Source organism: Egretta garzetta, unplaced genomic scaffold (assembly GCF_000687185.1).
Source record: "Egretta garzetta isolate BGI_Z169 unplaced genomic scaffold, ASM68718v1 scaffold231, whole genome shotgun sequence".
In the NCBI taxonomy this organism is placed as follows: Eukaryota; Metazoa; Chordata; class Aves; order Pelecaniformes; family Ardeidae; genus Egretta; species Egretta garzetta.
Window position 1 is genome coordinate 3,107,326 of NW_009258727.1, and position 24,139 is coordinate 3,131,464.

Sequence of the window (24,139 nt, forward strand, 5' to 3'; positions counted from 1 at the left end):
TGCCGCGGCCCCGGTCCTGACACACAGCGGGGTCGCGTGGGGTTCACCCGGGCGCTGCCCCTCTGCCATTCCTCTTCGACTGGCGCTGACCTGCGTGTCGGTGCTTGCGAGCCCCGAAGGGGCGTTAGGGCCCCCGGAGAGCCTGTGCAGGGCCACCAAAGCGCTTGGGTATGTGATCGGCGTGAAGTTCGAGCGGTGCTAAGCATCGTCACGGCTGCAGCGCTCTGTTTCTTCCTTACGTGTTGTTGAGCAGCTGAGTTTGTTGCCCAGAAGTTGTTTTTATTAAAGAAAAAGAGAAAAAAAAAAAAAAAAAAAAAAATCCCGAACCAGTAAAAAAAAAAAAACAACAAACCATCAACCTAAAATACAAAACTACAGAAGGATCAAAGGTGCAAATTCTGTAAGCGCAACCATTCTTAAATTCACGGGCAGGTGCATTCCTACAGCAGAAGGGGCTGACAGCTGTTCAGGAGAAGAGTAAAAGCAGATTTAGAGAGATGACCCACATAGGTGAAGCCGTATGGATGATCTGGGGGGGGATCTGTAGGATCCTGAAATTAGTTTTTTGTCTTAAATAAAAGTACTCTGAACAGCAAGTAGTCATCACTGTACTTCCTATGTTTAGTATTTTTGAAATTTCAAAGATAATTTTAGCGAGTCCATACTTAGAATAACTGATTATTCTTTATGCTGTTGATAGATTGTCAGAACGGAACTGTATAGAAATTGTCACTAAACTGATTGCAGAAAAGCAGTTGGAAGTAGTGCACACACTTGATGGAAAAGAGTATGTCACTCCAGCACAGATTAGTAGGGAGATCCGGGATGAGCTTCACATTTGCGGTGGTAAGTGGGGCATTTTCTTTCTTCCTCTGGATTTGGAAGTTAATTTTGAAGACTACAGAAAGAAGTTAGAAGTTTTCTTCAGTACCCTTAATCTTGAAAAAAAAAAAGTGAGCTTCCTACCTATTGTTTCATCTACACATTAAATCAGTTACTATTATGTTATTTTCACAGATCTGTGTTAAGCATATCAAGATATGTTATTTGGTTCATTTTCACCCATGCAGAATTTCTGAGGTAGAAGTGGTCCAAGAACCCTTTTGAAGGAAATTTGGCGTTTTACTGTGGTGAAGTATCTGGTCCAAATGTCTGGCCTGAACTCAGAATTTCAAAATCGTTCTCCGTTCATGTCATTAGTAATAATATTTTTACATTGTCATTGACAGTTCTTTTATTTTACCAGTATGAAAAACCATCTGCTTTGCAAGACCTGACTTAGATATATAAGGAAGCAAATGCACTTCAAACTACTTTTGGTCAATAGTTTTAATGGGAAGACAGGGTTTATACTTGTAGTTATACTTCAGGGTGAATTTTGTATGTTTGGAAAAGTAACTCCCTTATTATGTTCTTACAGGTTAATCAGTTTCTTACAATTACCACAAGTATGCCTCAGTTTGTTATGCCATTGTGTACCATATCAGTATGATAGCTTGAACTGAATTCAAAGTTGCTGGGTTTTGTTAGTAGCAGCATGCAAAGGTAGAAAGTTTTGGCAATCTGTCTTTCGGTACTCATGGAGTAGTGGTCAAATCCAGATCAGCATCAAGGCAAAAAATTGGGAGGGAACAGTGATTTTTACTTCTGGAATTTCTGTTGTCAGCAAGGCCGAAGGGTAGAATGGTATGGTATATCTTGCACTGACCACCTGTGGTTTCTGTGATTTGACAATATATAAAGCTGAAATTGGTTTAATTGGTCTACAAAAACATAATGAAGAAATATTTTGTACACAATGGACTATGCTATATTCTAAATCTGTTCAAATATGTTTTATATACTAAAAGTATATTTGTACTTTTTTTGAAGGTCGAGTAAACATTGTTGACTTACAACAGGTAACTTTTTGGTAATAAAAAACTATGTACTTCTTTCTTTTCTTCACCGTGTATATTGTAAATAATGGAGTTCATCAGTTATACTCCAGCTAAGTTATTTTTTTAAAAGAGAAAAAACTTTATGAAGAGCTGGTAGATCATGTCAGAGCACTGCAGATTACTTCATCCATCCATTTACAGCTTTATTGAAAGCTCCTCTCTGCTTAGTGACAATATAGGACCTCTGAAATCACCACTAAAATATACAGATTTTCTTTACAAACTCCTCCTTTGTAAACTAAGGGGGCAAACAGCAAAGAAATATGTTTCCCATTTAAATGTAAAGCTGCAGGAGCACGCATAATTAACTTTGCATGCCTCTCTGGATCTTCCCTCTTCCTTCATTAATCTCTTGTCTCCACTAATCTTTATCCTCCAGTAGTCTTCCTCTGTGACTAATTTTCCCTTCTGGCTTGACTAAAATTACTTGGAATCAGAAAACCTCTCTGAAAGACAATTTAGTATTTTCTCTTCGTAGCTTTCTGGAATTTTTTATTATATAGGTTTCTTTTAACTTTGTCACAGTTGCAAAGAGAGCTTTTTCCCCCTAAAGCATTGCTGCTTTATTCCAAATCACAGATTAAATGCGTATGTATGCAATAGTAAAAAAAAAATAAAAGCAGCTTTCCTCAAGACATAGGAATGTGTTAGCATAATATCTCAATGTTTGAGAATTTAAATTCTCAATTTAAAGTTCTGATAAGAGCTTTTGTTGGTGTGGTTTTTTTTTTTTTAGGTAATAAATGTGGATCTTCTGCACATTGAAAACAGAGCTAACGACATTGTTAAATCTGAAAAAACTATTCAGCTTGTACTGGGACAGCTTATAAATGAGTGAGTACTTTCAGGAGCAATATGTATAATTCACATCTCTCTTATTTTTTAGAATGCAGACTAAAAGTCATGGCCAGCCTTTGTTGCCTCTAAAGTGATACACATTTTTCTTGACTGCTATTAGGGCTTCTTGGTGGTGATCAGTGCTTCTTTCCAAATGGCGAGTGAGACGAGCCTCAGCAGAGCATCCATGGAGCAAAGGCCTTACCGAATGTCTCTGCCCAGTATCCTGCACTTAAGAGGCTTCATTTCTTACCCAGTGCCATTGTGTACAGCAGCCAGATCTCATTTGCTCTGTGGCTTTGCTGTCTGCCCCAGATATTGACAAACCCTCTCATTTTTTCCCACCTCTTGCTTTACCTCGCAAGCCTAAGATGTGTGAGCAAGTTATTTCATGGTGTTCAGCACACTAGCAACCACTGAAGTAATACTCCTGTGGGGTTGTCTCTGTTATTGATTGCACTGCAGGTTTTATTCTTGGCAAAGAATATGAAGTTCCTGACTCTCTTGACATAATTAAGACTGATCTTGCTCACTAAAGCCCTTGTCTAAGTCTCATTGACATATGTTTTCTTGTTCCTACTTTTTGACGGTTTCATACAAGCAGATAAATGGCCAATTTTAATGCTAGCTACCTGGTTAGCAGGCTTTAACCCCCCCCCCACACACACACATTTTCACTTGACGTTGTTCTCCTTTATTCATTTAATATAACTTTCAGTTTATTTTTGTGAAGATGCAACAGAAAGAGGTATTCTGCTAGGTGAATTAATGATTCGGCATGTGATCTTGAATTTCACCCTTAATGTGTTGGGGGTTCCTTTCTTGTTTTTAAATAAGGAGTTACCTGGATCAATTAGCAGAAGAAATAAATGATAAACTACAGGAAACTGGCCAGGTGACAATATCGGAACTCTGCAAGGCATATGACCTTCCAGGAGACTTCCTGATACAGGTGATGCACACCACCAACCTAGCAAATGTAGAATTGATTGTGTTCACCTTCTTTTGTTATCTTTGCAATATCCATGGCTTTAATTGTGATGAGCTGCTTGTCATTCTAAGCAGAAAAGTATTAGATACATAAAGGTTGCAGTATAACAGCTATTCACAGATTGAGATTGATGTTTGCATTTTCATTACTGGGCAAAATTTCTCCAGGATCTTTATGACTATCAGGAACAGATTAGGATTAGTAATGTTATGAACAGGTTAGATTAGTGTAATATCTGAAAATTTGTTTGTTTGAAATATTAAAGCTGTAGGGGTAATTTCATCAGTCTCATTAGCTAACCAGGAAGCAGAAATACAGTGGTAGAGACCTCTCAGTTTATTCCGAAAAGGTAAAATGAATGTTCATTTCTAGAAGCTGAAGCCAGACAGAGTAGAAGCAAAAAACTATTTACCTTTGTTAGTGACTACTGTAGTGTTTCAAAGGATTAGAGAGAGTTCTCTTACCATTGTTGACTTTCAGTCAAAGTTGGGTTTTGTTTGTTTTTCAGAAGGTAATCCTGTGGCATGCATTAGGTGAACAGTCACGTAAGCTACCACAGACAGCCTTGCTGACTCTCAGTTTATGAGCAGATTTCCTCTAATATTTGTCACATGATCAGCTTCTGCAAAAACAAAAACATACAAAAATTATTACATGGTTTCTCTTTGTTTCCTGGGCAATGTTTCCCAGGTTTAGTTCATTTTGCAATGCTGCACGTTTATAAACTGCACCGCTTTCTTTTGTGTTTATTGTTGCTAGTTTTTATCTTGACTGTTTAAAAAAATGGATAGTGAATTCATCTGCCACTGGTTCATACAAAATTAATACAAAGGTTAAATCTTAGTTTTCATTGTGCATCTCCAAACCATACTTAGTTCTTTTGCAAAGTTTTCTTTCATCATTACATACACATATAACTGATAGAAGAGGGCATTGTTAGGAAAGCTGAATTCCCTGAAGATTGGAGTGTGGGCCATAATGGCATCAACTTACATGTAGTAAGACACATTCTCAATATACCTCAATAATAATTTCCACTTGCAGTCCTCATTTCTGAATGTTTTGGCTGTCCTAGCAAAACTAATTTGCTGATTTATTAAAACAGATTTTTTGATTACTTATGGTTTAACGTCGTTAATATACAATTTTAGCAGTCATCCCAGCTTCTATTTGCAGGCATTATCCAGGCGCTTGGGTAGAATTATTCATGGACAACTAGACCAGGAAAACCGAGGGGTCATTTTTACAGAAGCCTTTGTGTCCCGGCATCGAGCACGCATTCGTGGTCTCTTCACTGCAATTACTCGGTAAATTACAACACCTGCAACCACATATTAAAATACCTTTACCACAGGTCTTTATGGACCAAATTCACTTGTGACTGAAAAAGAAAAGACATTAAAGACCTATGGATAGATTTCTTTAAGTGTAGTTCAGTTCCTGGGGTGAAATATTTAGTTTTATATTAGAATTGCTTTTTTGAAATGGGGACCTCCTTTTGAAAGGAGAACAAGGACAGTATAAAATCATACAATATACACATACTTAAGGGTTTTTTTGGCTGGAGAAAATGTTAATCAGTAGTTCTTGCATTTGTTGGAGAGTGTCTTTCCTCATTGGGATTCCACCACTCCCCAGTTCATTATATATTGACATCTACCCACTACATGTGATTGTAGATTTTTTTTTCTTACTAAATCAATAACCTTCTGTATGAATTTGTATGAAAATAAAAACTTGAGACAGCAAAAGTTTCCTTAAAATAATTATCAGGTACAATTTCATAGTAATTCAAAATTAAAACCTTGTAAGCTGTGTTAAACATCAGTGTAGTACCCTGGAGCTAAGATATTATGTAGTTTTGTCCATCTGGAGTAACCTCTCTTATTACTAGATTATCCACATCAATTTCAGGTAATTAACTTACACTGTTTTGTTCGTCTTTTTTCCAAGGCCTACACCTGTAAGTAACTTGATCACTCGGTATGGATTTCAAGAACATTTACTTTACTGTGAGTTTCATTCAGACTGTTTTTATTTTTGTTAGTTAATCCATAGATTCTTTATTACTGGAAGTATGCTTTCGAAGAAGCATTTTAATATATAGCCTTAATTCTGAAATAAAGAACAATACATTTCTCTTTAGTGTAAAAAGGGTTAAGCCTTTTGTGCTATCCATAACTGAAGAGATGTGCTCTGTATCTAAAGCAATGAAAGCATATGTTGATGAAATGCCTCTGGGGGCAGAATGATGCAAGAAGTACAATACCCATTTTGTCATCTGTTTCGTTATTTGCCCTTACCTACTGGCAGTTTTATCAGTGAAGCACACAAAAGGGGACAGATTTTATGTAGCCAAATGGCATTAACTGCTCTGGATTTTATTTATTGACTTTTCTTTGTGATAGCAGAGGCAGAGCTTTTGTTATGCTCTTAGTTAAATGTCTTTATATGCTGGGAGATAAAGCATATCCTTAAACCATTTGCTTTTATTTTCCACAGTTCCTTTTTTAAATGAAAATGCATAAAGATTTCATATCCAACTGCTGAAGCTTTTAGTCAGTACTCAGTTGTTTCTCACTTATAATGTTGCAGCTTTTCTTTGACTACCTCCTCCTGTCTGTCCAAAATGCTGCTTCTGGCATCATTAGTCTTGTATGCTGGCTGACCAAATGCTGCTGGTCTTTGGAATCCTTCAATGGTTCACTTTCCCTTCTCATGGAAGTTACTATTTCTCTTGTTTGATTGGGTCATTTTTGCCTTCAGGGCACTGCACACTTTAGCTCCACTATAATATCTCTCTGCTTACCTTCTTGTTCTTTGCGACAAGCTTATTCATTAAAAATTAAAATCTTAGCATTTAATTAAAATAATATGAAAACTACTTTTACATAATCAATTTAAGGGTTCCTCTTTGAATGTGCCATCCAGGTATTCATAGATTAAAAGGAAAATCTATTAAACTGCATTATAGTAAAGTTGCAGTACTCAACAAATTTCAGTATGCGGTTACAGTCTTTTTCAAACAGGTCCTGCAAGTACATGATCATGTTTTGCTCATGTACAGTCTTAATGTGAATTGAAGTTCTAGTTTTCCTGTCACCAGTAATCATCACGATGGCTAAGTGTATTTCTAGTACTTTCTTAGTCTTTTTAGTGAGTTTGTTCATCTTTTTCTTTAGTTTTTCTTACTGTTTTTAATTTCCTCTGCAATTTCATAAGTTTCAAAGAGGGATTTTTCTCACTATCAGAGCACATTTGATTTTATTCTGTCTATTTGCTGACATAGTGTTTCAATTTCACGAATGCTGGAAACTTGAAAAATATCTTTTAATGATGTTACTTATACTTTTTGCTTTTTATGTTTGTCTTTATTAGCAATGTGTTTTAAAGTGGTCTTTGTCAGTTTTGTGTCTCTTCCAGAAAAAAAAGTGTAAGTTCATTGTACTGTTTGTGTAATTTACAAACAGCTAACTACTTCATCAACACTTAGTGTTATACAAGATAAACCATAGTCTTTGGTTCTGTCACATAGCTGTGCTGCTATTCATGGTAAGCTGGCATGAAGTTATGATAGAAAATAATCTTAGAAATGGGAAACTGTATAAGTTAAAACACTAATTACAAAGCATAATGAAAGCACAGATGTTCTTCCTTTCTGAATATTGTCTTGCTGATGTAGGACAGGCATGGAGGGATGCTTATCGTCTTTGCCAGACTTTGACAGAGACCTAATAGGACACTACAAACTACTCAATCACCTTTAAAATAAGTGTTAGATTACAGTAGTTCTGCAAAGGTCCTGTTGGTTTGTTTTAAAGCAAAAGACTGTCTAGGCATAATTGTAGTAGGGGCTGTGAAATCTCCTGTTATGAAAGCACCTTCTCTGCCCTGGTGTTTTAGAACTGGCACTTGAAATAATGTAAAAATTAATTGCATCTTCATTTCTCCCCCTTTCTCTAAAGACTCTGGTTCATTGCTAGTGCTCCACAAAATTGTTTGACAATCTATTGAAGTTCTTTTTCCTAAAAACTTTGAATAGAAATAAGTTGAGATTGCAAACAGAGAACCCAAATGTATCGTCTGACAATTGCTTAAAAGTAGAATAGTCACATTGACTCTATTTTCTAGGGTAACTAAACTATTAGTAGGTATAAAAATCCAATTTTATTTTCAGAATCTGTCTTAGAAGCTTCATTTTATGCAAGGTAACTGAACCATGGCAGAACATGATTTCTAGCTCTTGTCTTAGATTACATAAAGCTGTATCTTTCTGAAATCAGTTTCTCTTTCTTCTACATTTTTTCAGTGTAAGTACTGTTCACCTTTGTTAGTGGCTGTTGTGTTCAATAGCTGCCAGCTTATAGAGGTTTAGCTACACTATGGGCATATCTGACAAAAAAATCATGATTTAATATGCAGTATTTCTTCTGAAACCAGGTTTTCAGGTAAATTTTCCTGTATAGGGGAGCTAAGCCTCCGTATGCTGTACTAAGCATGTTGACTTCTTCTTATAGTTAATGAGGAAGCTGTGCCATGTGATACATGTTTTGTTCCAGGGTAAAATCTGTCTTTTAATGAAATAGAAATTAACACAAACTGATGATAAAAAAGCCATTTAGCAAAGTTCTGGAAATCATTAGAGTTGGCAGTTGACATCACTGATTTTTTTTAATATATCTAGTGACTTACAAAAAGGCAAAAGCGGAACATAGGAGGCAAATCAGATATTCCTGTGCACCTTTAATGGATTGAAAATACCTTATTTAGCATTGAGAAAGGCTTAGTACTTTGCTACTACCAGTTACCAATACATTCTTTGTCAGCAATATTTGTGCATTATCAGGAGGTTGTTATTGGCAACAGTGTGAACATTATAGACCATGAAGATGGGCACCAGTAAAAGGTGCTCACATTTACACATTTTAGGTAGCAATTTTTCATGTCATTTTAGTGTGTTCAGATCTCTCTTTTTTTCCATCTTAGTTAATGTGCAAGCAGTGAATTCAGAGAGAACATTGTTAATAAAATACTCGTGTATTTTGTTGTCTGTCCAGAAAAAGATTCTTTCGTGACTACATTTTCTAAATTAAAAGCTCAAACTGTCCAGGTATATGTTCAATAAAAAGTGTTTTGATCCTGCCATTGTGGCTCACTCTTTTGAAACATTGTATGATTTCCAGAGCTTTTATCACAGCATTCTTTTAAGTGTTAAAAATAATTGATAGGGCTCAGAAATATTTCACTAGAACAAGCACAAACAACTAATGGGTAGGAAAAAAGAAGAAACAAAATAGAGAAAATAATTGCTATGTTTTGATTAATGGATATATCGAAGTGGAAAATGTTGCTTCATTTATTTTCTTCTTGTAGCTGTCCTAGAAGAACTTGTTAACACTGGTCGCCTAAAAGGCACTGTGGTTGGTGGAAGACAGGATAAAGCTGTGTTTGTTCCAGACATTTATGCCAGAACACAGAGCAACTGGGTGGATTCCTTTTTCAAGCAGAATGGTTACTTAGGTAATTAACCTATATTCTCTTAGATAAAATATCTTTCTAAAACTAGTTTAGGTAATTGGTCTTACCCTAATACAGTTAAGTGTCTAGAGTGAAGCCTCATAAGAATACTCAATACAGTAGTTGAATACTCCTTTGTTAAAAGACCATCTTGCTTATAATGATGTGTGTTACTTTATCACAAAGAACCGTATTTCAGCAGAGAACCATACTGATAAAGAGTGACTTTATTTCTCACAAACAGTTGCAAATGCCACTTTTATTACTGTTCTGAAAACATTTCTTAGACTGCTTATTGTAGACTTTTCAGATTATCATGTTTGGCCCATGTGGTTGGAGTTTCAGTCCAGGTGTCCAGATTACAACCGAACTTTGGCTATTAATAGTCCAGATAGCCAAGCATGGAGTGCACAGGAAGAACCTTTTCCAAAATAAGGTTTGTAGAACTGGACTAGGTAGCACTAGTGTCCTGATCTGAATGCAAACAAGTCTATCTAACTTAAAGCTGAGTGATGTTGGATGATGGTTTTTTAAAACAGGAGCTATGGGAAAATGTGGACCTGAATAAACAGAGTAATGTACCCATATGGTCCCAAAGGGCCAGTCCCTAAATAACAGTTAGTCTTGCAGTTTGAAAAGGTTCGGCATAATGTACTGTAGTAGTATTAAATGTTTCTCTAATATTCCTTAACTGATAGAGTGTCTGTCAAAGTTTTTGGATGTTTTCAGAATGTCTAAGAATGAACTGCCAAATAGTTGAAATGCTTTGCTTTGAGGCATTGCATGATTCTGAGTATATTGGAGTAACTTTTGAAAACAAAACATTTTGCTGTTGTATGTATTGTAAATATTGTTCATGTTATACCAGAATGCTTTGGAAAGGTATAAATGCAGACAAACTTAATGGTACAAGAACAACTTTTTTTTTCCAAATCTCAGACCACAATCATGTCCATGATTTAATCTTCGTGTTTCTATTAACTGTGTTTAGGTGTAGCTTGTACTGAACTAAGTTTTAGGTTAGCATCAGCTTGAGGCTGCATTTACTTGTATAAAAACTATATGTAATTCTTCATTTCCTGCTTTCAAAAAAAATTACTGCATAAGATCCTGTATGTATATGAAGGTACTTAAATATAACAGACATCTAACTATTTCATAGAATTTGATGCGTTGTACAGACTTGGCATCCCTGACCCAGCAGGCTACATTAAAAAAAGATATAAGTCCACACAACTCTTATTTCTGAGAGCAGCTTGTGTTGGTCAAGAAATTGTGGATCAAGTTGAAGCCTCTGTAGAGGAAGCCATCAGCTCTGGAAACTGGATAGATGTAGCAGTAAGCAATCCTTTCAATTGTTGTTGCATTTATTTATTTTGTCTTATTTTTGTGTCAAATGATAGTTTATTGAAACTACACATATGTATAATGAAAATTACATGTTGTCAAAAAGAATACACAGTTGAAGTAAAATAACAAGTAAAAAGGCATTATTTGCCTTTAAGTTGGTCTGAACAAAAACAGGAAGGACATACCAGTATTCAGGTGACAGATACCTAAGACTGACTTTCATTTCAAAATTAGTGCTAATGTATTCTGCTAGAGATCAATATATTTCTGTGGGGGTGTTTTTGGAAAAAAAAGTTTAAACTGACAGTTTAGGTAAGCAGAGGGATATTAGCTATTTTGTCCTGGCTAAATCCTAATTTTATGCCTTACAGCACTACTTTCTCGCTTGTAAGGAGGCATGCTGTTGTTTTGTGTTTGGTGTTACTCTGTATCTATTGAGCTGCATCTTGAAGAAGTTGCCATGCGTTTTCCCAGCGGTAACAGATATTCTAGAGTAACATTGATTTGGGATGTTCAAAGATTTAAAATAGTGTTTACTCTTAAATTACTAGTTTAATTTGAAAACTGCAATATATTCTAAATAGTTAACATGTCAAATGGGGTGTCTTGTGGATTCTACTTATCCACATGGAGTTATGTCTGTCCATTCTAGAAGAGATTATTGTCCATAAATGGTTTTGATTTTCTTTACCCTAGACTCTTCTGCCCAGCTCATTGTCAGTAGAAGACGTTGGGATTTTGCTTCAGCAAGTGATGAGATCTTTAAACAAAAATTCTTCAGGTTTAGTCTTCAGTGATACCATTGTGGTCAGTGAGAAATTTCTAAGCAGCTGTGCTAATCTGTTTTCTGATATGATGCAACAGAAAGCTGAAAAGGTACAGATTTTTTTTTATTGGTCAAGTTGCAATATAATTTGAGTGTTGGAGTATAGTTTATGTGACTTTCTCTTTGCTGTTACCATCTCTTTACATCTCATCTGAAATACCGCTTGAGAAGAAGGGCAAAAATGAAGAAAAGGTTTGTATACAGAATCTGTGTAATTTCACATATATTCACTTGCACCCAGGGAACACCATTGCATTAGCAGTATCAGATGCTGAATTTTGAAGAGAAGAATAAATAGTCTCTTCACTTGGAAAACATGGTGTTAGATTAGGATACTTAAAATGGCCAAATGGCTTAAATGTTTCCATATATATCTTTTGTTGCTATGTGTATCTTTTTGCTATTAAGTGCATGTTCTTCATTTTAGGAAATAAAAAATAATCCTGTTAATTTAATCACTGAAGAAGATTTAAAACAGGCTTCTGGTTTAGAGAGCTCATATGCTAATAAAAAAGACAAAAAGGATGAAAGAAGAAAGAAAGCAACAGGTAAGGCATCAATATTTAGCTTAAGCCAGAAAAAAAAAAAAAAGAGAGATCCTTTTTAGCCTTGGCAATATTCAAATATAAAGTAACTACATTTTGTAGTCCATTAGTTACCTGCAGTCCATTGCTGAAGATTTTTAAGAAATAATCCAACCTCTTCTCATCATTACACTGTAGGTATTGATGTATCAGAGCTATGTCCATGAGAACTAATTTTAGATTTAGAAGAGCAGAGGAAGTACCATAAAGATACCTTGAGTTAGCCCAACACAAGGCAGGTGGCTGTAGAAGCAAGGAATCCATGTTTGTTTATTAGTGTATATGGTATGGTCACATAAGATTGAGTTGTGCAATAAGGACTGACCAAATCAGTATTAGCTCAGGGACCTCTGTACCATTTTTTATTGCAGAGTGTAGATAATGCTCTTACTCTCCACTTTTCAGGGATTCAGGAAAATGAAAATATTTCTTAATAGTCTTGTAAAGTTAATTCCAAAATCACTCTGTCTAAATTGAGAAATGAGGTGTTAAGATGGGGGGTTTTTTGAGAATATTTTACATCATCTCTGAGAATTGTGTGACAGGCAATTTTCTGTTGTTTGCACACATAACAGTTATTTGGAGATTGACACAGTTTACTTTAAGGTATATTTGGTTAAATTAATCCCAAGCCTTACTCCATTTGTGTGGTAGCTGTTTGGAATAGGTTTTAATCTGAGGAAGAATAAAAGTGTGTGGGTTGAACCCTTTCAAATCTTTCTGGGTTTGGAACATTATTCAGACTACAGACTCTAGTTTCAGTCCCCAAAACTTTATTTGGCTCTTGTGTTGCAGCAGCACAGCTGAGCAGTCTATGTTGGACTCACATGCAGAGTTTTATGTGCTACTGAAAGTAACAGAATTAGAGCACTGATGCATCTAGCTTAACTGAATATACTCATCTGCAAAATAAAACATACTCTACTCTTAAAAAGGCTGAGTTGACATGACTTATTCTTGCCACAAGAGACAGCAGATTTTTCTAGGCCATAGCTGAGGCAGAGAAGCTTGAACTTTAATTAAACTGTCATAAATAGAATGACTTCAGTTTCCAGCCCTGTGAGGAGTGAGACTCTACTGAGCATGTACTACATGTCTAGACACATTCATATCCACAGGTAACATACGCAGCACCATCAGCAGGCACTACCCTGAAGTGATTTTTTTTATGGACTGTTAGGTGTATTACCGTAAAACAATCAACATCACGGTTTAAGGATTAGATGCTGTTACTGCACATTGGCAGAATGTGGCCAATGTCACATTGCCTATCTTAAGGTCTGTGCGTGACTGTATCAATAGCTATTGTTTAAGTGTAGCGTAGTGTTAATGCAGTTCGTACAAATATGGATTCTGCCTTGTATTGGATTAATGAAAATTTTCAAGATAAATTCTCTACTACCTATTTGTAATACCATTTACAACAGCCTCTTACAAGCAAGTATCTGTAGAGGCATGTACTCTTGAAATCCTTTCTGTAGGTTACAGTCCATGTATCCTGTTCTCATAAAATAGGCCTTTCTGGCAGTAGTCTCTCCTGTTGCATCTCTCTGTGGATAACATCTTGACTGTCGATCGCAGATTTTTCTGTATGGCTGTTAAAGTGGAATACAGAATAAAGGGAGCTTGTTTCCAAAATAATTAGTATATTGCACAGTTGTCAAGTATTTTGCATCTGCTCAGCTGAATGGAGTCACATTTCAAATAAGCTTGTGAAAAACAGCTCAGAAGGTCTCACAAGTACACCATCCGCTGCTAGCTGCAAGTGAACCAGCTTGCTGTTCCTGCAAAGTAATGCTTAAAAATCCATCTATAGCACCTAACAGATGCAGTTTGCTTTGTGAGTAGTAGCATCTTGCCTTTGTGTTTCCATTTCTTAAATGACAGTGCTTTTGTATAATGTAGTTACATAGAATCCTGGACCTTATTTTTAAATGGAAAAATAACTACGTTCTCAAGACTTAGTGCATGTATAGAACCAATTATTCTGGAGTTTAAATTTCTTTCAAGTGAAAAAAGAAGGGAACAAGCTGTGAAAAAGGGAACAAACAGCAGAACATCTTACCTTGTGGAGAAGGACTGTATTGCAAATTGAGATGCTGTCTGCAGTGTGAATACACGGATTACAGGACCTATGAACTAAATAGTTCATTATGTTTGTCGGAACCGGAACATCTCATTGCTCTAGGAATCATCTAGGAATAGTCAAAAAATAATGTGTTCTACTTAATAGAATACACACTTCCAAGGATATTTTGGATGAATGCTTACTACATAGGATTCTTTCTCTGAATGTTAACAAAGTTACGTTATCTGGAATATTTTTGAGTAGCTCAGTTATTCAACATCGCTGAATAAAAATGCTAGATCCTTAATAGGAGGCTGTTTTCAGCCAACAGAAAATCTCCCATTACATTGTGGATGCTCATATCTCATCTGTTTTCAGCTGGAAAAAGATACTGCTTTTTTATTAATGTTATGTGCATTTGATACGATTAGTATTTGTGTTTATTAATTGCATTAGCTTAAACAAAGCTTTGACTCAGTTGCTCTTTTCCTTAAGAATAAAACTTAGGGCCCTAAGATTCTGGAATATGTATTGTAGGTTACATTTAGAATCAGGTTGTGTTTTTTTAATACAGGATTAACGAGTAATGCAGATAAATTGCCGTAATAGTGTAAACTTTTTAAGTGCTGCAGCTTTACTGTGTACTAAACAAATAATTCTCCACCAGAGGGCAGTGGAAGCGTGCGAGGAGGAGGAGGTGGTAATGCTAGAGAGATCAAGATTAAGAAAACCAAGAAGAAAGGAAGAAAGGATGCCGACAGTGATGAAGAGTCGCAAGCAACTAGCACAGGTTTGTTGATTTATTTTGAGCACTATCTCTTCATACTGACATGTTTTTTATCACTTGCTTTTCCACATCTCTGTTTTTTCCCATTGTATTGATAAGGTCAGGTAGAATATCAGAGATGAATACTATTTAGTTAGAATTGTATCAATAGATTATGATGTTGCTACTTAAATGAAGTGGACATACTGTATTCACTGAAAAGTATAACTTAATCTTCAAAAAAGAAATTTAAAGGAAATGAGAGCAATTTTTTTTAAATTTGATTTTATGTAGGCGATGCTTTAGATTTCAGGATGAGTATTATACTCGATTTCTTAACACCTGATGAATAGTGTATGATAAATGGAGAAGTTCTCATCCAGTTCCAAAGCTTATTTAGCTTAAATTAAAAAATCATAGCAATGAAACAGTACTTAGGTGTTTTTCCTCATAGGGATAAAATATACACTCAAAATAAAGCTTTAATATTTTAAATAAGATTCATCATGTTTAACTGAGACTTCTACATCTGAGCCAACTACCTTTATAACTACTGACTTTGAAATGGAGCAAAGTAGGTACTTGGAAGGCCTGAAGTCTTTCTCACTTGTTTTAGGTGTGTATTACAGGATGAGTTTGAATTGCTCCCTATTGGTGCCCATTTCTCTACCTTTACTGCTAGAAGGAGCATGGATGGCTTCCTCAGAAGTAAACACCTACATTGTTAGACTTCTAGCAAGCAGTGGTTGCAAATGAGACAATCATAATTATGTGTTCTTTCTTTTATTTGATGGAGTACCAGAAACCTGTACTTTCATTTTATATATAGTATTTATGCTTTCAATACTGACTGAAAAATACTTTTAAACATGGTATTTGAAGTTGTGAAATACAGCATCTTAATTCTGTATTATACTACTCTAATAGATTATTGTAATTCACTTATAAATGAAGTTATTTTTCAAGACTGCTTGGTTACTGAGTAAAACAGTGTTAAATCACCTTTTTCTGGTGTAGCCTTTAATGTTTTACAACTATTGCTGCTTGTATTGCTGTATTGTAATAAATAGATTGAACAAAAATCCTGAGATAAATTCAGATGTAACTGTTCACATATAAGACCCTTCCAAAACCTGATTTCATCTCCCTTTCCACCTGTTTATGTTGCTACTGTGACACAACTAGGAACATCATTGATTTCTATTCATTCAGTTACCTTATGTGCAGAATAAACCTGGTTTATGCTGCATCTAGAGCATGGAATGCCTGTCCTTTTCTGGTTCCCTGTCATCATCGTAACCTCATCCTTATATGTAAAAACTAAATTCTGCAGCATGCAGACAAACTTCACATTTTGTCCAAAACCAGAATACAGATGCACTAATTTGTATGCATTTACAAGCAGCATGTAAGTTGATTTTATTACTGGAACTTCTTGACTAGTTTAATATTCTTGCTTTATCATATCTCACATTTTATACTGTAACCTCAAGCTTAGGATACTCTCTGTTACATGATTGTGTACCTTACTAAATGGTGTTTAGGAAAACCAAAAACAACCACCTTATGAAATCCTTCAAATAGGAACATTCTATTCAGTTTTGGCATTTTAAAAAACTATTTGGTCTTGGTGACGTCATAACTTCTAAACTCATGGATGAGCCAGGCAGTTTGAAATGTCTCACCAAAAATGCATGTCCTCGCATGCTAAAGTTGTCTATTACAGACAGTAACTTCTAAGTGATCAAAAGAAAAATTTTGTCAGTTTTTCATACATGTAAAATTCAACTGTCATGTGTAGTCATCCCTTTTTTTGCATTGTTGGTAATGCATTCATTTCTTCTGTGGAGGTTTGGACTTTGAGGCATTTCAATGTCTCGTGCCACAGAGCAAAACTAAATACAATGTTTTCTCAATGAATGTTGTTTATGGCCAATATAGGTAGGAATAAGCAGCCAGAATTCCCTTTCATGTCACAAGAGGAAATTCAGGATGTTTTAAAGACCCACATGCAGGATTGCCCTGAAGAGCTTATTACAGAACTTGCTGAACATCTAATAAGGTAATTTCAGTAATTCAACTGGAGTTAGAAAGTCTGTGATTCACTTCAGATGAATCTTCTCTTCAGTCTGTTTTCTTGCTTACAAAAATATGTTTTGCTGATGGAAGTGAACCACAGTATTCTTTGCCTGTACAGCTCCATGTTACATATTTGCTTGTGTATTAGAAAGCCATACTGACATAGTAATGAGAAATAATGCTTCTGCTTAGCAGTAGGTGGTTCTGCGTCCTTTGTCAGCAAGCCTATGTTCAGGTTCACGGGTGTATTTCCACCCCCTTACACTGATCCATGTAGGGTTTCACCAGTCCCATCTTCTGTGCAGCCCTTGACACATGTTCATGTTCCCTGTTTTTTGTGGCTCCGCTGTGTGAACTAGGTAGTAAGCTGGGTCAGCAAACTGATCTAAGCAACGATGAGTGTGTTCAGGGCAAAAAGGACATGATAGGACTGTAACAGCCCAAGCTTGAATAAACTTGGCATGCAATGGTAACTGCATCTTTTGAAGGGCCTGTGCTATTTTAATGCAACTGAAGTCTTCCCCTCTTACAGCTCTCATTGATCTCATTTGTCCACAGACCCGTGAAAGAGTTTGTGAATAGCATTGCTTCTGGAAATCTTTTCTGTCTTTTATCTTGTTCCCATTTAGGGGTTGTTATGAGTTAAAACATTGGCAAGCATTTACATACCATGCATACTGTAACCAATAGTACTTCTGCATTTATAAAAGTACATTTTAATTTCCTAGTGATTTTTTCTGATTTCAATTATTTGCTTTTTATTTGTCTCACCATTCTGTGTCATTCATGTCCCATTCATTTACTGTGTAATGAGGTAGCTCTCTCTATGGCTGATATATTTGGAAAAACTTTCTACAGTTTTACACTTTGCTTAATGTTCCCTTTTTCTCCTTTCTTCTTCCCTGTTTTAAGACCTTTAACAAAAACTTACCAGGAAGTTGCACGTTCTGTTTTTACATCTTCAACATCTTCCTCTGGAGCTAGCAGAAGACAGACTATGAAGGACTTGCAGGAGGAATTCTCAAACTTGTACAACAACATTCGGTTATTTGAAAAGGGAACGAAGCATTTCACAGGTACGATAAATACATACTTTAAAAAATTAATATGCTCCTTCAGGGATGTTGAATTTATTCCAGACTCTATATTCAAGGTCAAAGAAGAGCAGCAGTTTAAAAAGGAAAAATTTGTTTTTACGCTGCCTAACACTGACCTTGTGCTGGAGTGCATTGCTTGGTACATTTACTGAAATACATTGTCTTTATTTCATATCATATCCATAGTCTGTTATATCTTCTGTCAAGATAATTGTGGGTTCTTGTCCTTCCTTCCAAAGTGTTTGCATGCCTTCCCAGTTTTTATTGTCTGGGGGGAGAAAAAAAAAAAAAGAAGAAAAAAAAATAGTAAGCTGACTTCATTCTGTCACCTGTCACTAGTAAAAGACTTGAATACTAGCTGATTCTAAGAAGCCCCTGGTAAAACCTCTTTTAGGTTTGATACTGAAAATAGCTTCTCCTTGAGGGTAGTTTTTCAAAAAAGTGTAGATTCTTTTTGCAGTGGGTTACTTTGTAAGGTGTCTTCTTTAGCTACCTATATTTTGTGACAGAAAAGTATCATTAGGAAAATATTGTAGACATTTCCAAGATTTTCTGTTGTATTCAGCTTTCTTCTAGAACTTACCCTGCAGAAAACTTAAAACAAAAGGAAACACTAGCAAAAAACCTGATACTCCTATGTTTAGGAATAAATGGAATTATTTCCCATTAGCCTCTGTTCTTGTGCATGTGTTCTGTAGCTTCTTTTTTCTAAAATTCTACTGTTTCAGTCTTACAGTCATGTGGCTGCTCCTCTGTTTAACTGCTTCTCCTGTAGACTTTTCCTTTACATACGTTTTACTTGTTGATGGATAGCAGTTAGTGGTTCAGGAGGATTGTACAGGGACTAGTTTACTGCTTATACAGATACACTTCTGAAATACTAACAAATCATTGCAGTGTACTTACAGACCTGAAAGCTCACATTTTTCACTGAAGAATGTTCCATAAGCAACTGCAAATGAGGGATGTTAGCTTCATGTATCCAGATAACTTTCTCGTACTACTCAGGGTTGATAGAGTCCACATTTTAAGGAATTGCTGTGATAACTGTCATAGGAATCAGATAACTATAAGTTACTTTTAATCACTTATTTCTTTTAGCAGATGACACTCAGACTAATCTTGCCAAGCACCTGTTGAAGACTGTCTGTACAGACATTACAAATCTTATTTTCAACTTCCTAGCATCTGATTCAATGATGACAACAGAAAATTATTCTACAATCACAAGTGAGGTACACAGATAACAGTTCCTTTTTAACAGTCTCAAGTAGACCAGTGATGTTTATTTAATATATAATTACCTTCTGTTTAAATATGCCTACAGCTACAATGGTAATTGATATTACAGATTATTTCTATTCTTGTCTCATACAGGTCCGGACCAAGATTTTAGGTAAATTGCCAGAAGACACCAAAGGTCCTTTAACTAAACTGCATACTTCTCTGAATGGCAAGGTAAAGTGATCCAGAATCTTTGAGTTCAGATTTTCCGTTCTGCTGATACAATGCTAATAAACAGCTGACATAAATAGTGTAGTACATAACTGCTGCTGCTGCGAAGGATGAAGGCAGAATAATCTTTTGAATTTGTGAAAGTCAGTGGGAGTAAGTATATTTTCATATCTGTGAATTTTAAGAGGTGAAAAGGTGATCTGACATTTTGATAGTGATAGTCACCTAGCTCCTTGCTTCCAGGTGGAATCCAGTGTATCCTTTATGTGCAGGTGAGAAAAGTAACAGCTGAGATAGAATCTGCAGTTTAAAGTGGTTGTTGTTACTTGTATTTTGTTCCAGATTGTTCTCCCATATATTTCTTAACTATTAAAATCCTGGATATTTAAAAAAAAAAACCTTCTGATTATGGCAGTATAAGTACAAAGGAAAGTAATTTATTAATTCTTTTATGCAAAAAGCCTTACTGATATGTTTCGTAAGAAAAAATATTTCTGTAAATAATTATAGAACATGTATTGCTTTTTAAATTCCATTTTTAAGACTAATGGATTGTAGTTTGTTTTAGTATTTAAGTATATGAACTATTGGAAGATTAATAAAGTTAATTTCTATTAAATACTTTTTACTTTCTCTTTTCTTCCATAGTTTATTCCAAATGTATTCACAGTCATCTGTTAGTGTGATTAATTGTGAACATTAGTTAACCTTTTTTATAATCTAACACAGGTTAAATATTTATGTCATTTTTTAATAGAGTGTAGAAGATTTTCTTTCATGCCTTGATTCTGCAGTGGATATTTGTGGTATTATGGTGAAAAAAGGAGACAAAAAGAAGGAAAGGTACCTTAATTTTGTTTATTCTATGTTCTATGCACAGTATGTGAAAGGTAGCTCTGTTGCTGCGCAAGTGTTAGGTGGTTAGTTTGGTAGCTGTCACACAGAATGTGTAAGTAAGAGGCAGTCTTTCTTTCCAAACTGTTTAACTGAAAAATACAAAGCAGTCCCAATTCCATGGGAGAAGGAGGAGGGGAGAGTTCATATTTAGCTAATTTGCTTTACTCACTCTTACTACAACATAGTTTATAAATTCTCTATGGGACTTTCAAAATCTGAGCTACACCAGTCCTAGCTTTTTTTTTTTTTTTAATGTGGAGTTTCACATAAAGAAATGGTCAGTCAGTGGAGAAAATTAGGATTAACTGAAGTTAGGTATGTTTAAGAATCTATTATCAACTACTGTAAGACAGAGTGAGAAACATATTTTTATATAATGTATTCCTGTTCCTTAGGCAAGTCCTGTTTCAGCATAGACAAGCTCTGATCGAACAGCTAAAAGTCACGGAAGATCCAGCTCTTGTTCTGCACCTGACATCAGTACTGTTATTTCAGTTTTCAACCCACTGTATGCTTCATGCACCAGGAAGATCAGTACCACAGATCATTAATTTCCTAAGTGGCAAGATCCCAGAGGTATTCCTTTCTAGCTTTTTAAGGGGAAAGTACCTTTTTTCTATGACAGAACATAAAAGTTGTGCCTTACACTATTTCTGCTGCATGACTGACATCTTTGTGTTTCATGTCTAATCATTACTTTATGTACAGAATATACAATTCCTCTGTATTGTATTTCAAAGCTATCCTTTCAGGGATCTGTCTTCAATATTTTTTGAATAAAGTTAAAAATCAATCTGTCATTAATACAGTAGCTTTTGCTTTTATCGATAGAGAACAGCTATGTATTGGGAGATGTTACAATGCTCGTAACTGAGAAACTTTACTCTCTCTTTCCTCCCAGCTAGAGTATGGTTGCTTTTTAAACTTTTCTAAATCAGTTTTGAAGAAAGATATACCTCTTCAAAAGTAAAAATACTGAAATTCTATATTCTAAACTGCCAAAACTGGTGATGTTTACTAACTGCATTGCTTTCCTGCTTCAGTGGTTAATTGTCCTGTTCTTTCAGCATGGATGCACTTTCATTTTCTGCCTCTTTGAATGTTTCTAAGTATTTAGGTTGCAAAATACTTTGATTTTGCATATATTTATTGTATATATTGTATATTTATGTATCACTAGCCCTCTTTAGGCAAGAATGGGAGAATGCTTTTTTAAAAATTTAATCTTTAATTAAAGGTCTGTGTACCTACTCCATAACATCGACATTCCTTTGTTTTGTTCTGTTTTTTACCCTCAGGATCAGCATTCTCTGTTAGTCAAATACCAGGGATTAGTAGTGAAACAATTGATCAGCCAGACTAAGAAAACTGAACATGGAAACGGTGACACAACAGATAACCTGGAAGAGGAGGAAGGAGCAGATTCCATTCGAAAAGAGCTCCAGGAAATCACTACCTCTATCAAAGATCTTGTTCTCAGACCTAGGAAATCTTCTGTAACAGAGGAATAAAATTATTATTCAGTGCATCCACATCCATGATACAGTCAGATTTTATTTTTTTATCCTGAGGGGAAGGATAGCAGAAAATGCTCGACAAACTTTAGAATTTGGCTTCTAACAATTGCAAATCACATCTAGGGAACACAGTTGTTGGGTGATGGTGGCAAGTGGAGTTTTGCTATGTACTACTACAGTGTACTTGTAACACACATTAAATGCAGATGTGACAGAGCACAGCGGTGGACGCTTTGGGTATGAAATTAGTGGTTTTTAATTGGCATCTTCATGTGAGGCCTCAAGAAATGTTTATTCTTCAAATAACAGTGTACTGTGTTCCATACACACAGGCTTGTAACTGTACTTCTCTGATTTGGATTTATAGTGAGCTAAGGATTGCATATAAGTGTATATAAGCCTGTGTATCTTAATTTCAAATACCATATTTGAAATGTATACTGATACCTAATAGTACACCAATGAAAGGCCATCTTTACTTTTTTGTATCGTTAGTGGATGTTTTCAGCTTCTGTTCCCTGGACTGCAGCAGTAAAAGCATTGGAGTACAAGTGTGTGTTGCTAAACTTAAGAGAAGTGACCCAGTACTAATGTGAGTTTCTAAATGCTATTGAAAGCTTATGAAAATCAGTACACTCATGCTATTAATGTATTATGTTATGTCCATAATAGCAGTTCATTTAAAACTTGTAATTCGGACAGACAAGGTGATACCCGTTTGCATTGGTACTTCAGGAGTTACACCTGCCATATTTTACATGCTATATGTTCCTTCAGCAGACATGTTAAGATCTTAGTCCAGTTCCCATAGCAGTTAGAAGCACTTGCTTGCATTCTGTCAGCTCCTTGAGAGAACTTGTGGTATTCTGTTTATCCTGAGTTTCTTGAAAAGAATTTAGTTTATGAACTTTCTACATAAGCTTTATAGACCGAAAAATTTGCTAAAGTGTTTCTCTCAAGTTTTTTACCAGCCTTATTTTTACATGAGCGGTACTTTATGTCTCCAGGACAGTGGAAAAATGTGTAAAATACAATTCTGCCACTATTAATGACTTAATTCTTGTATGTCAAATGTACTTCTAACTTATTTTCAAGAGATGATAATTTTCAAACCAGAAATATTTTAGATGTATTACTTCAGTAATGCCCATTGATTTCACATGTGTAATTTCAGGCTTTTGCATAAAATCAAATTTGAGTAGTAAGGCAAGAAATAGAGTTCTTTTCACTAAAAACCTCATTCACCCATTCTTGCCAAAATTATTTGATGCTGAAAGAAAGCAAATTCTGTGCAAGCCCTGCTCTTTTCAAATATTTCTGTTTTCCAACAGTTCATGTATTCAATAAACTTAATCATAAATACACCCAAGCCTGAAACTGCAACAAATTAAAGTTGAAGAGGCCATGTATGGAAGCTCAGGAACAGCTTAACCAAGGTTAGGTTGATTTTGGTAAGGTAAAAAATTGAATTTTATGCATATCTAAAAGGCAGTAATGTTTAACGATGGTCCCATCAATGCTCGTCTTTTACCAACCGTAAGGCAAACCGGTTTGCTCGTTGTAAGGCAGAAGCAAAGGTAGTTGGTTCTCTTTCCTGGGCTGGAGGCTATTATAGCTGACAGTAAAGGACAAGGAGGAGTAAGAGATCAAAAATATTCAGGCTTGTTTAAGAAATAGAGTTTGCATACAGGGAATGGGTTTAATTTCTTGTTACTTAGCCAGAATAATTAAGTTCCTATACTGAATGTAAACAATTTTATATGACATTGATCTATTTTGTAAATAATATGCCATATGACATTCTGTATGCAAATATGAAATTATTTTAATAACATTAAATGATGAAGTATTTAAAATGCTTGACTTAACCAGTGGTTGATCATCTTGCAACTGGCAGCTTTCAAACAGCAATTGGTAATATGCACCATTTGATTTAACATGCCATTCTCAGTGTCCCTGTATTTTTTGTTGGATACTGTTTTATGCTGGAATAATAATGAACTACTTCTAAAATTTACGATAGCATGTGTTAGACTTGCTATATTGTAGCCAATGTTATAAGAATGATAATACATACTCTTTGACGTAGATACAAGGGAAGCACTAAAATTCATCTTCTGGCTACTATTGGAATTCAAGGAGACATCGGTTGGAAAACCTTGCCAGATTTTTTTGTCTCTTATATGTGGAAAATCAATCTTTAGTTTATGATATG

The 24,139-nt window shown here is 35.4% G+C and overlaps 1 protein-coding gene across 1 annotated transcript in view; it reads left to right on the top strand.

Annotated features, from left to right (window-relative positions):
- The window catches only part of UFL1 (UFM1 specific ligase 1), a 24,170-nt gene extending 471 nt beyond the window's left edge, over positions 1-23,699 (top strand). Inside the window, exons 2-19 of the mRNA XM_035888776.1 lie at positions 686-846; positions 1,873-1,901; positions 2,677-2,774; positions 3,615-3,729; positions 4,945-5,075; positions 5,722-5,780; positions 9,142-9,288; positions 10,448-10,623; positions 11,332-11,511; positions 11,889-12,009; positions 14,781-14,903; positions 16,821-16,941; positions 17,871-18,034; positions 19,160-19,290; positions 19,433-19,513; positions 20,268-20,353; positions 20,803-20,983; positions 21,706-23,699. Of these exons, the coding sequence (XP_035744669.1) occupies positions 686-846; positions 1,873-1,901; positions 2,677-2,774; positions 3,615-3,729; positions 4,945-5,075; positions 5,722-5,780; positions 9,142-9,288; positions 10,448-10,623; positions 11,332-11,511; positions 11,889-12,009; positions 14,781-14,903; positions 16,821-16,941; positions 17,871-18,034; positions 19,160-19,290; positions 19,433-19,513; positions 20,268-20,353; positions 20,803-20,983; positions 21,706-21,918 (2,317 nt within the window). The 3' untranslated portion in view covers positions 21,919-23,699. The remainder of the gene's footprint in view (positions 1-685; positions 847-1,872; positions 1,902-2,676; positions 2,775-3,614; positions 3,730-4,944; positions 5,076-5,721; positions 5,781-9,141; positions 9,289-10,447; positions 10,624-11,331; positions 11,512-11,888; positions 12,010-14,780; positions 14,904-16,820; positions 16,942-17,870; positions 18,035-19,159; positions 19,291-19,432; positions 19,514-20,267; positions 20,354-20,802; positions 20,984-21,705) is intronic.
- The last annotated feature ends 440 nt before the right edge of the window (positions 23,700-24,139 follow it).